At 48.0% G+C, this 13578-nt stretch overlaps 1 protein-coding gene across 1 annotated transcript in view; it reads left to right on the top strand.

Moving 5' to 3' along the window:
* The window catches only part of LOC116566616 (60S ribosomal protein L10-like), an 8488-nt gene extending 3819 nt beyond the window's left edge, over window positions 1–4669 (top strand). Inside the window, exon 2 of the mRNA XM_032301207.1 lies at window positions 4245–4669. Coding sequence (XP_032157098.1) covers window positions 4245–4619 — 375 coding nt within the window. The 3' untranslated portion in view covers window positions 4620–4669. The remainder of the gene's footprint in view (window positions 1–4244) is intronic.
* The last annotated feature ends 8909 nt before the right edge of the window (window positions 4670–13578 follow it).

The raw sequence follows: 13578 nt of genomic DNA, 5'->3' as shown, positions 1-13578 counted from the left end.
CTGCCTCCTGGGTTCAAGTGATTCTCCTGCCTCAACCTCCCAAGTAGTTGAGGTTACAGATATACACCACCACGCCTGGGTAATTTTTGTATTTTTAGTAGTGACAGTGTTTCATCATGTTGGCCAGTCTGGTCTTGAACTCTTAGCCTCAAGTGATCCACCTGCCTTGGCCTCCCAAAGTGCTGGGATTGCAGGCATGAGCCACCACATCCAGCAGAAACTTTATACTCTTTGGTCAACATCCCCAAGTTCCCAACCCAAGAGTTCCTGGGACCCCCGGTGTCTCCAGAGAGATAAGTGTCTTTTCGTCGTTCCTGAGATGACTGGTGACTGAAAGCCCCTATAATATAACTTCAGAATAGGGCTGGTTGCCAGAGGGAACAACTGTGTAATTAGAGAGGGTGGGCCTATCTCACGCTAAAACGCACACACTCTTCAACTGCCTCCGACCTCCAGGGAGGATTGGAGATTGAGTTCAATCACCAATGGCCAATGATTTAACCAATCATGCCTACGTAAACACCCTAAAGGTTCAGAGCATTTCCAGGGGCTGGTGAGAGAGTGGTTCACCTTGAGAGGGCATGGAAACTCTAAGCCCCACCCCAACTCCAATATCTTGGCCTATGCATGTTTCCATTAGTTGCATCATTTATAATAAACTGTAAATGAAAGTAAAGTGTTTCCCTAAGTTCTATGTGCCATTATCGAAAATGATCATACCTAAAGGAAGGGTCATGGGAACCCCCAGTTTATAGCTTATCAGTCAGAAGGACAGAAGGCCTGGACTAGTGATTGGCATCTGAAATGGGGTAGTCTTGTGGGGCTGAGCCCCTTACTTGTGGGATCTGCTGCTATTTCCAGTGTTAGAATTGAATTGAATCTTAGGACACACAGTTGGTGTTCCAAGAATTAGAGAATTGCTTGGGGTGTAGAAAACCCACAATTTGGAGTCAGAAGTGTTGTGTGAACATAAGAAACGCAGTTTAGGCTGGGCACAGTGACTCATGCCTGTAATCCTAGCATTTTGGGAGGCCAAGGAGGGAGGATCACTTGAGCCCAGGAGTTCAAGACCAGCCTGGACAACATAGTAAGATCCTGATATGGTTTGGCTGTGTCCCCACCCAAATCTCATCTTGAATTGTAGCTCCCATAATCCCCACGTGTTGTGGCAGGGATCTGGTGGGAGGTAATTGAATCAAGGGGGTGGGTTTTTCCAGTGCTATTTTGTTGATAGTGAATAAGTCTCATGATATCTCATGATTTTATAAAGGGCAGTTTCCCTGCACACATTCTCTTGCCTGCCACCAAGTAAGATGTGCCTTTGTTCCTCTTTGCCTTTTGCCATGATTCTGAGGCCTCCCCAGCCATGTAGAATTGTGAGTCCATTAAACCTCTTTTTGTTTATAAATTAGCCAGTCTTGGGTATTTCTTGATAGTAGTATGAAAATGGACTAATATAGTAAATTGATAGCGGTACAGTGGGGTACTGCTGTCAAGATACCAGAAAATATGGAAGAAACTTTGGAACTGGATAACAGGCAGAGGTTGGAACAGTTTTGGGGGCTCAGAAGAAGACAGAAAGATATGGGAAAGTTCAGAGCTTCCAAAAGACTTATTGAATGGTTTTGACCAAAATGCTTATAGTGATATTGACAATGAAGACCAGACTGAGGTGGTCTCAGGTGAAGACAATGAATTCATTGGAAATTGAAGCAAAGGTGATTCTTGCTATGCTTTAGCAAAGAGACTCACACCATTTCACCCCTGCCCTAGAAATCTGTGGAACTTCGAACATGAGAGAGGTTATTTAGGGTATCTGATGGAAGAAATGTCTAAGCAGCATTCAAGAGATGACTTGAATGCTCTTAAAAGCACTCAGTTTTTTGTATTCACAAAAGTATGATTTGGAATTGGAGCTTATGTTTAAAAGGGAAGCAGAGCATAAAAGTTTAGCAAATTTGCAGACTGACAATGTGATAGAAAAAAAAAAAACAACATTTTCTGGGGAGAAATTCAACCCAGTTGCAGAAATTTGCAGAAGTAATGAGGAGCCAAATGTTAATCGCCATGACAATGGGGAAAATTCGTCTAGAAGGCATGTCAGAGGTCTTCATGGCAGTCCCTCTCATCACAGGCCTGGAGGCCTATGAGGAAGAAATGGTTTTGTAGGGTAGGCCAAGGGCCTTGCTGCTTTGTGCAGTCTTGGGACTTGGTCCCTGTGTCCTACCCATGGCTAAAAGGGGCCAACATACAGCTTGGGCCATTGCTTTGAAGGGTACAAGCCCTAAGCCTTGGCAGCTTACACATGGCATTAGGCCTGTAGGTGCACAGAAGTCAGGAATTGAGGTTTGGGAACCTCTCTGCCTAGATTTCGGAGGATGTATGGAAATGCCAGGCAGAGGTGTGCTGCAGGGGTGGAGCACTCATGGAAAACTTCTGCTAGGGCAGTGCAGAGGGGAAATATGGAATGGGAGCCCCCACACGGAGTCCCCACTGGGGCACTGCCTAGTGGAGCTGTGAGAAGAGGACCGCCAACCTCCAGACCCCAGAATGGTAGATCCACTAACAGCTTGCACTGTGCACCTGGAAAAGCTTCAGACACTCAATGCCAGCCAATGAAAGTAGCCAGGAGGGGGGATGTACCCAGCAAAGCCACAGGGTGGGAGCTGCCCAAGACCATGGGAACCTACCTCTTTCCTGGATGTAAGACATGGAGTCAAAGGGGGTCATTTTGGAGCTTTAAGATTTGACTGTCTCACTGGATTTCAAACTTGCCTGGGGCCTATAGCACCTTCATTTTGGCCAATTTCTCCCATTGGGAACAAGCACATTTACCCAATGCCCCAATGTGTCTAGGAAGTAACTAACTTGCTTTTGATTTCACAGGCTCATAGGCAGAAGGGACTTGCCTTGTCTCAGATGAGACTTTGGACTGTGGACTTTTGAGTTAATGCCAAAACGAGTCGAGACTTCGGAGGACTGTTGGGAAGGCATAATTGGTTCTGAAATGTGAGGACATGAGATTTGAGGGGCCAGAGGTGCAATGATATGGTTTGGCTGTGTCCCCACCCAAATCTTATCTTGAATTGTAGCTCCCATAATCCCCATGTGTTGTGGGAGGGACCTGGTGGGAGGTAATTAAATCATGGAGGTGGGGTTTTTTTCCCATACTGTCCTCATGATAGTGAATAAGTCTCATGAGATCTGATGATTTTATAAAGGTCAGTTCCCCTGCACACACTCTCTAGCCTGATACCATGCAAGATGTGCCTTTGCTCCTCCTTTGCCTTCCACAATGATTGTGAGGTGTCCCTAGCCATGTCGAACTATGAGTTCATTAAACCTCTTTTTCCTTATAAATTATACAGTCTCAGGTATTTCTTCATAGCAGTATGAAAATGGACTAATGTAGACCCTGTGTCTATTTAAAAAATAAAAAATAAAAAAGTAGTTTGCCTTCTTTTTAGTTGTAGACATACCAGAGGAAGGGCTGCAGGAGATGGAGGTCATTCCTTAATTACTACTCACTTAGATGCATATTGGCCCAGAAGGTAAAGTTTTCTGGGACAGGCAGATTTGCAGGGTCCAGGTCCACACTCTCCCCACATCAGTTTCCTCCCCACCTGGCCTCCTATATCAGTTTCTGGAATCATCTGGACCACAGGGAGTACAGACAGGTAGCCAAAACTTCTGCAGAAATGTTTCTGTTGGGCTGGGCACAGTGGCTCACACCTGTAATCCCAGCACTTTGGGAGACCAAGGCAGGTGGATCACCTGAGGTCAGGAGTTCAAGGCCAGCCTGACCAACATGGAGAAACTCCATCTCTACTAAAAATACAAAATTAGCCAGGCATGGTGGCACATGCCTGTAGTCCCAGCTACTCGGGAGGCTGAGGTAGGAGAATTGCTTGAATCTGGGAGGCAGAGGTTGCAGTGAGCCGAGATTGTGCCATTGCACTCCAGCCTGGACAACAAGAGTGAAACTCTGCCTCAAAAAAAAAAAAAAAAAATGTCTCTGTTGGTGTACACAATGCTTTAAGGTCATTTGAATTACTGACAACATAGAAAAATCTGGAGATTACACATGAAAATCTGTATTTAGGACATTTCTAGAAAAATTGAAGGTTTGGCCACTATGGAAACTACTGAGGGCTCCATGTGTGATGGCTGCAAACAGCTTCCTTCATTGCATAGACACCCTGATTTTTGCTCTAAGGGACTGTGGAGACAGTCTTTGACCTTAGCACTGTCCCCACTGTAGGCTTCAGACAGGCATGCAAGGTGCCTTTGAAAAACCCCAGGGCACTGTGGCCAGGGTTCGCATTGGCCAAGTCATCACGTTCATCCACACCAAGCTGCAGGACAAGGAGCATGTGATTGGGGCCCTACGTAGGGCCATGTTCAAGTTCCCTGGCCTCCAGAAGATCCATACCTCAAAGAAGTGGAGTTTTACCAAGTTCAATGCAGATGAATTTGAAGATGTGGTGGCTGAGCAACAGCTCATCCCAGATGTCTATAGAGTCAAACACATCCCCAGTCATGGCCCTGAAGAAGTGGCAAGCCCTATGCTCATGAGGGCTTCCACTGTGCTGCCCCCAATAAATTATGCCCACCAATAAATATACTCTTCCTGTCCACTTAAAAAAAGAAAACTGTATTCTTCCTTGACTACGCTCATCCATCATTCACTGTCTACTGAGCACCCACTATGTGCCTGGCACTGTTCTTTTGCAGTGAGAGGAGTAGATACCAGGTCTCACTCTGCTGTCCAGGCTGGAGTGCAGTGGCACAATCATGGCTCACTGCAGCCTCAATCTTCTGAGCTCAAGTGATCCTTCCATCTCAGCCTCCCAAGTAGCTGGGACCACAGGCATACACCACCACGCCTGGCTAATTTTTCTATTTTTAGTGCAGATGGGATTTCACCATGTTGGCCAGGCTGGTTGTGAACTCCTGGCTTCAAGTGATCCACCTACCTCAGCCTCCCAAACTGCTGGGATTACAGGCATGAGCCACCATGCCCAGCCCTGGCTAATTTTTTTATTTTTTTGTAGAGATGGAGGGGGGGGTCTTACTATGTTGTGTAGGCTGGTCTCAAACTCCTGGGCTCAAGCAATCCACCTGTCTCAGCCTCCCATAGTGCTGGAACTACAGGAGTGAGCCACCGGCCACCGAGCCTGGCTGCCTGGCATTGTTCCAATCCCATGACTGAGCAAAATAAACAACGCTCTTCCCTCCTAGAGTTTATATTCTAGCAGGAGGTGCAGACAATAAGAAATACATATAACAGATATTTAAATTATATAGTATTTAAGAAGGTGGTAAGTACTATGAGAGCCCCATGGGGAGCGGGCAGATCCCAGAGGTGAGAGAGCCACAATTTTAATTATGAATTAATTTAATTAGTTCTTGAAGGTTTTTAACTTTGTAAGGCAGTGCTGTCCAACAGAAATAGAATACAGCTCATGTCTGTAATCCCAGCACTTTGGGAGGCCAAGGCAGGCCGATCACCTGAGGTCAGAAGTTTAAGACCAGTCTGGCCAACACGGTGAAATCCCATCTCTACTAAAAATACAAAAAATTAGCTGGGCGTGGTGGTGTGCACCTGTAATCCCAGCTACTTGGGAGGGAAGCTGAGGCAGGAGAATTGCTTGAACCCAGGAGGCAGAGGTTGCAGTGAGCAGAGATGGTACCACCACACTCCAGCCTGGGTTATAGAGCAGGATTCCACCTCAAAAAAAAAAAAATAAATAAATAATAATAATAATAATAATAGAATGCAAGCCACATACATAAATTTAAAATTTTCTAATAGCCAAATCACAGAGTAAAAAGAAACAGGTAAAATGAATGTTAATAACGTATTTAACCTAGTACGCCTCAGCCCAAACTAGCCACGTTTCAAGTACTCAGAAGCACCTGTGCCTGGTAACTACTCTATTTGGAAACACAGGTCCAGAATTTTTTTTTTTTTTTTTTTGAGAGGGAGTCTTGCTCTGTCATCCAGGCTGTAGTGCAGTGGCATGATCTCCGCTCACTGCAACTTCCGCCTCCTGGGTTCAAGCAATTCTCTTGCCTCAGAATCCCGAGTAGCTGGGATTACAGGCAGCCACCACCACACCCAGCTCATTTTTTGTATTTTTAGTATGGTCAGGGTTTCACCTAATAGCCAAGATGGTCTCAATCTCCTGACCTCATGATCCGCCCACCTCAGTCTCCCAAAGTGCTGGGATTACCGGTGTGAGCCACCGTGCCCAGCCCAGAATCTTTTGTGAAATTGCAGGCAACCCAGGGCAAGGTGGTACTGTTACCCTGTGGAGAAAAAAGAGAAAAGGCAAAGAACAGAACACAGCTCACAGCCCAGCCCTTCATTTTACGGAGGGAGATTCTGAGCTGGAGAGAGAGACAGAGGCTGCTCAAAGTTCACATGGCAAAATAGCGGTGGAACCAAGGCACGCTCACTCCTAGGGCTCCCAGCCTTTAGGTTTACCCAGAGCAGCTGCTCAGCCCAACCTCCCAGCTTTCAACATGCTGCTCTAGTTTCCACAAAGAGACATCTACCCCTTTAAATCCAGACTTCCTTGACTGTCTTGTGAAATTCAAACGAGCTGGTTATCAGGAACTTCCCACAGTAAATACCCTGTCCAACATAATCCTTAGATAAGTGTCAAACCCAGCCCAGCCAGCTCTGTGACCTCCTCTGCAAAACGGGGATAATGGTTACCTTGCCTATCTCTCAAGGCAGTTACCAAGTTGAAATGGTGCAAGCTCAACTTCCCAACTGTGGTTTTTGTGGTTTTTTTTTGGACAGGGTCTGGCTCTGTCACCCAGGCTGGAGTGCAGTGGCACTGTCACAGCTCACTGCAACCTTGAACTTCCAAGCTCAAGAAATCTAGCAAATTTTTTAGAAATTTTTTTGCAGAGATGGAGTCTCCCTTTGTTGCCCAGGTTGGTATCAAGCTCCTGGCCTTAAGCCGTCCTCCCACCTTGAGCCTTCCAAAGTGCTGGGAAAACAGGTGTGAGCCACCACACCCAGCCTGTTTTCTTGGTGTTAGACCAGACGATGCTATGGAAATTCCCACACTCCCCAGCTTGGGTCCCTCCCATCACACTGAAGATAAAACCCAACAGCCAGGAATGGTGGCTCATGCCTATAATCCTAGCACTTTGGGAGGCTGAGGCATGAGGGTCGCCTGAGGTCAGGATTTCAAGACCAGCCTGGCCAAGATGGCGAAACCCTGTCTCTGCTAAAAGTACAAAAAATTAGCTGGGCGTGGTGGCATGCACCTGTAATCCCAGCTACTCGGGAGGCTGAGGCAGGAGAATGGCTTGGACCCGGGAGGCGGAAGTTGTAGTGAGCCGAGATCGCGCCACTGCACTCCAGCCTGGGCAACAGAGCAAGACTCCATCAAAAAAAAAAAAACAAAAATAACGTCAACGTCCTTTCCATGGCTACAGGTTACTCTCCCAATTGGATATCCCACCCCACCACCCATAGTTCCATGCTGTCCTGCCCTCCCCTCACCAAGGTGTCTGCTCAAACTCCGGCACCTCAGAGAAGCCTTCCTCAACCCACCTTGCAAACTGGCAGCACCCCAAACCCTCTCTGTCCCCTTCCTTTGCTTTATTTTTCTTCTTAGCACTTACTGCATCAGGCATAGCCTACATGTCTGTCTTTACATAGTCCTTGCTAGCGTGTCAGCTCCAGGTGGACGGGAACCGTGTCGGCACTGTTATCTGCGGTATTCCCAGCACTTATATATACATTAAAAAATAGCAATTAACATGTATGGAGCCCTGACAATGTGGCAGGCACAGTTCTAGGCATTTCAGACAGTAACTCAGGCAATGCCGCAACCTGAGGGAGGCACTATTTTAATCTCATTTCACATATAAGGTGAATGAGGCACAGAGACACTCATTCATTCATTCATTTGCCTGAGGTCACACCAACAGGAACTGCTGCATCCAGGCTTCACACCTGGGCAGGTAGCTTCAAGGACCTACAATTTTTTTTTTTTTTTTTTCTTTTTAGACATGGTCTCACTCTGCCACCCAGGCTGGAGTATAGTAACTCAGTCATGGTTCACTGCAGCCTCGACCTCCTGGGCCCAAGTGATTCTCCTGCCTCAACCTCCCACAGTGCTGGGATTAAAGGCTTGAGTCACCATGCCAGGCTGGGCCCACAACTTTTGGCTTCTGTGCTTGTTCATCAGAGTGCTCCATAATAATAATGAATGAATGAATGAATGAGAACAAATAAAGAGAACTCAAAAAGACTTCCCCTGTCCACCCAGGCTGGTCCTAGCTTAACCAAATCCCATGTTCTGTACTGATTAAAGCAAAGAAATGGGCAGGAGGAGCCGCAAAGCTGGCCCATGCTGACTGGTCACCATACTAGGCAGGGGGCTGCCCTTGGTTGCTCCAAAGGGACCCCCTCAAACAGAATCATCTTGTGCCTCCTCTGTCCCCAGAGAGGCGGTGAGCTCTGGGAAACAGCACCCCTGGCTCTGGTCCCTCAGGCTCGGTCCAATGCCTGTGAGAGGAAGGAGCCAAAGCTGCCCCTCCTCCCCAACCCCGACTCAATTCCCTACTCTTGAAGGGGGTTTATTCCAGTTTCCATGATCCACAAGCTGGCTCAGCTCATGTTTCATAGGTTAACATCCCAACCAGGTTGGTGCTGTTACTATCCCCATTGTATAGCTGGGGACTCCAGCTCAATGCAGCCCCAGCTTCTGCAGAGTGGGCGTTCAGTAAACATGGCCATCCCCAGCTATGGAGCCATGAGTGAATGCTGGAGCTGCTGGGGTGCAATGGCCTCTGTGCAGGAAGCAGAGGGCACAGGCAAGTTGAAGGAAGGAAGTTTTGCCAAGGAGAGGCGAACATTAGGAGAACCCACAAGAGCTGGTGAAGCACTCAAGGAGGAGCACCAGCGGGAAGCTATGGGGCATGATAGTGGTGGCAAGGAGAAGCTACCAGAAGGGGAAGGGGAGGAGGGAATACGCACCTAGCCCCACTTTCCTCGCATCATCCAGTCTCCTGATGAGATGGGATTGTTCCCTTGGCCCTCTTCATGGGCGGAAACTGGAGTGGCTCATTTCACTCAGCCCACTGCTGGCCACTCCTCGTGAGAGGAAGCTTGTAAGCAAGTGAGTCTGGAACCCAAGGGAACGAATGCTGGAACTGGCCAGTCATTCCTCTCTGGCAGGAGCAGGCTCTGTGCAGGCCCCACAGCACCATCCAAGTCCCTGCCTTCCCAGCACCCAGAGTCTTTTTTTTTCTTTCTTTCTTTACTACTCTGTCCTTATTGGTAAGATATGTGCACCCAGAGTCTTGTCCGGTGTCCAGGAAGAATCAGGTCACATGGATGGATTGAAAGATGATGAATGCAGAAGACTTTATTGAGTAGTGAAAGTGGCTCTCAGTGGAAGGGGAGCTGGAAAAGGGATGGTGCGGGAAGAAGGTGATCTTTCCCCGAAGCCGGTTAGTAGTCTCTGACGCTCAGTTGCTTCTCTGCTTGCTGTTCAGGTGCTTGTTATCCCTGTCAGTCAGTGTTTGTGTTTCTCTGCCAGCTGAAGTCTTTTGATGGGCACAGGAGAGGGGCGTGGCAGGCCAAAAAGGCAACATTTTGGCAGAAAAAGGGGGGCAGCTGTTTTCACTTAGGGCCCCGGTTCCAGGATTAAGGATGGGGTTTAGCTGGGAACCTGGCCATTCTGCATCACTGCTAGTGCTCTCCCATGACCAAACCCTGCTGGGAGCCCCAGGGAAAAGGGTCTAGGAATCCTGTGTGCAGAAGGCAGCCCCCCAGGGCACAAAGCAGGGCAGAGAGAGGAACCGGAAGGGTGGATAGAGACTAACCAGCACACTGCAGGTCTCTGCTTCTAATTCATCTCTCCCCAGCCATCCCCCAGTGCAGCCAAAGTATGGGAGCTTTAGGAGGAGCCCCCTACCTCCTGGTGAGAGCCCCCACAACTGTACTTTCCAACCTCCTCTCTCCCCAACAGCTGCTGACATCATTCCAAATGATAAATCTGGCCATATCCCCCCATCAGTGAAACCTCTTCAGCGAGTCCTTTGTCCCACTGTCTGCCTTGGCAGGACAGTGGCCACCCTTCAGAACTGGTCACTCCTCAGCCTCATTTCCTGCTCACTGCCCCAGGCCAAGGGCAGTTTTGGCTGATCTCTGACTCCTTCAGGCCTCTTCTCCCAGGTCACCTCTCCCTGTCCCTTCCCTGATGCAAAAGGGCACTTCCATCCCTTGGTCCCCTGTGTCCAGCTTCATTTTCTTCATCCCTGTCTGATATTATGATTCTTTTCTTCCTACCCACGACATAAGCTTTGTTTTAGAAGCCACTGCATCCCAGCAACTAGAGTCCAATACACACTTGTTCCTTCAAGCATCGGGAGGTGTCAGGATATATTTAAGGTATTTAAAGCTGGATGGGACCCACAGCAGATGAGTTGGAAAGGGAAAATAGGTGTAAGGACTAAGCCGTGGGCCCCCTCATCAGTGAGACATTGATGAGATGAGGGGGGAACCAGGCAGAAAGGCAGAAGGGGTCCCTGAGATGGCAGGAGAGTCAAGGGATGTGGGCTCCTGAAAGCCAGGTGAGGAAAGACTTCCAAGGAGTGGAGATTGATCACTCGGGTCAAATACCACCTGCCTGTAGGAGAAGTGAGATGGGGATTGAAGCCGATCATTGAATTTAGCCGTATGGAGTTTCATAGAGACCTGATCAACAGATGGTTTGAGTAGAGTCGGGGAGCACAGTGGTGAGCACATGAGAAATGGAAGACGACAAATTGGAGGAACTGAATATGGTGTTCTCCAGGTGTTTTTTCTGTAAGATGAGAAATCCGACAGCACCTGTAAGAATTGTGAGCAAGGTTCCAAGCAATCCACCCATCTTGGCTTCCCAAAGTTCTGGGATTACAGGCGTGAGCCATCGTGCCTGGCCTAGAACTCTTTTTTTTTTTTTTGAGACAGAGTCTTGTTCTGTCGCCAGGAGCCAGGCTGGAGTGCAGTGGCTCGATCTTGGCTCACTGCAACCTCTGCCTCCTGGGTTCAAGCAATTCTCTTGCCTCAGCCTCCTGAGTAGCTGGGACTACAGATGCACGCCACCACACCCAGATACTTTTTATATTTTAGTAGAGACGGAGTTTCACTGTGTTGGCCAGGATGGTCTCGATCTCTTGACCTCATGATCCACCCGCCTCAGCCTCCTGAAGGGCTGGAATTACAGGTGTGAGCCACCGCGCCCGGCCCTAGAACTCTTTTTGTTTTCGAAAAACTGAAACTCTGTGCCCATTAAACACTAACTCCCCATTCCCTCTTCTCCTAGGTTCTGGCATCAAACAGCCTACTTTCCATCTCTATGAATCTGACTACTCTAGGTACCTGATGTATGGGAAACGTACAGAATTTGTCCTTTTGTGACTGGCTTATTTTACTTAGCTTAAGGGACAAGGGACCCTTGTCCTCAAGAATCATCCGTGTTGTAGCACGTGTCAGAATTTCCTTCCTTTTTAAGGTTGACTATTCCATTGGAAACCACATTTTTTTTGAGATGAAGTCTCGCTCTGTGGCCCAGGCTGGAGTGCAATGGTGTGGTCTTGGCTTATTGCAACCTCCACCTTCCGGGTTCAAACAATTTTCCTGTCTCAGCCTCCTGAGTAGCTGGGACTACAAGGATGCGCCACCACACCAGGCTATTTTTTATATTTTTAGTAGAGACAGGGTTTCACCATGTTGGCCAGGCTGGTCTTGAACTCCTGACCTCAGGTGATCTACCTTCCTTGGCCCCTCAAATTGCTGGGATTACAGGTGTGAGCCAATGCGCCCAGGCTGCAGACCACATTTTGTTTATCCATTCCACCTTTTGGACACCCAGGTTGTTTCTGCCTTTTGGCTATTATGAACAGGGAGCACTGCTGTACAAATACTTGTTCGAGACTCTGTTTTCAATTCTTTGGGGTGGATACCCAGAAGTGGAGTTGCTGGATCCGATGGTGATTCTATGTTCTATTTTTTGAGTAACTGTTACACTGTATCCCCCAGCAGTTGGATCATTTTGCACTCTCCTCTGCAATGCACAAGGTTTTCCATCTCTCCACATTTTCACCAACACTTGTTAATTTCTGGTTTTTTATAGTAGTCATCCTAATGGGTGTGAGGTTGTTTCATAAATGGGAGGAGCCTCCGTGTATCTATACGCAAACAGGAAAGATCCAGGAGCCAGAGAAATTGATGCTGAAGGAAAGGGACAGGAAACTCACTGAAGCAATGTCCTTGAGCCGGGAGAGATGCTAAGATCCCATGCAGAGGAGGAACCGTCCTCAGACCCAGTCGTGGCAAAGACCAGGGTTGTGGGCGCAGACGTGGGGTGAGAGGGGAGATGTGGTGGCACACGCCTGAAGCATTCTCTCGTGTTTATTTTCTCAGTGAAATAGACAGCAAAGTAACCAACTGAATGTAAGGGTAGGGTGATGACAGAGGCTTGGGGATAAAGTAGAAGACATGAAATAGCCAATCTAGAAGAGCAGGGCAAGGCGTGGTGGCTCGTGCCTGTAATCCCAGCACTTTGGGAAGCCAAGGTGGGAGGATCGCTTGAGCCCAGGAGTTTTAGGCTGTAGTGAGCTGTGATCCAGCCTGGGTCACAGAGTGATACTCAGTCTCAAACAAAAACCTCAATTAATCCTTTTATTTAAAAGATAAAATAGGCCAGGTGAGGTGGCTCACACCTATAATCTCAGAACTTTAGGAGGCTGAGGTGATTACATCACCTGAGGTCAGGAGTTCGAGACCAGCCTGGCCAACATGGCAAAACCCCATCTCTACTAAAAATACAAAAATTAGCTGGGCGTGGTGGCAGGTCCCTATAATCCCAGCTACTCAGGAGGCTGAGGCAGGAGAATCGCTTGAACCCAGGAGGTGGAGGTTGCAGTGAGCCGAGATCGTGCCACTGCGCTCCAGCCTGGGTAACAGAGCAAGACTCTGTATAAAAAAATTTAATTTAAAAGATAAATAGAAAGAGTGGGAGACTGAGTGAATGGAAGCTGGTAGGCTGGATAACCAGCGGTTGTCTTTGCCCCTGCAAAGACATTGATGTCTGAATTCCTGAAACCTTGCAAAATGCCAAGATGAGGAGAGTATCCTGGATTATCTGTGTAGTCCGCTATAATTACCGGTATCCCTATAATTGGGAGGCAGGGGGAGATCTGACTACCGAAGAGACTCCATTGCTATCTCTGAAGATGGACGAAGGGACCACAAGCCAAGGAATGCAGGTGACGCTGGAAGCTGAAGGCAAGGAATCGGATTCTCCCCTAAAACCTCCAAAAACAAATTTCCCATTTGAGCCTAGCAGGCCTGGCAACACCTTGATTTAATACTTCTGACTCCCAGAGCTGTAGAAGAATGAAATTGCATTGTTTTAAGTCACTGAGTTTGTATGGCTTGTTATAGCAGCAATAGGAACTAATATAGGGGGCATGTTGTCACTGCTGGGAGGCACCAAGGACCCCCATAGAGTTTATTCTTTTTTTTCTGTCCCCCAGGCTGGAGCGCAGTGGCAAGAT

Source organism: Sapajus apella, unplaced genomic scaffold (assembly GCF_009761245.1).
Source record: "Sapajus apella isolate SASKATOON/1434 unplaced genomic scaffold, GSC_monkey_1.0 scaffold43, whole genome shotgun sequence".
Lineage (NCBI taxonomy): Eukaryota > Metazoa > Chordata > Mammalia > Primates > Cebidae > Sapajus > Sapajus apella.
This window is presented reverse-complemented; position numbering and strand designations above follow the sequence as displayed.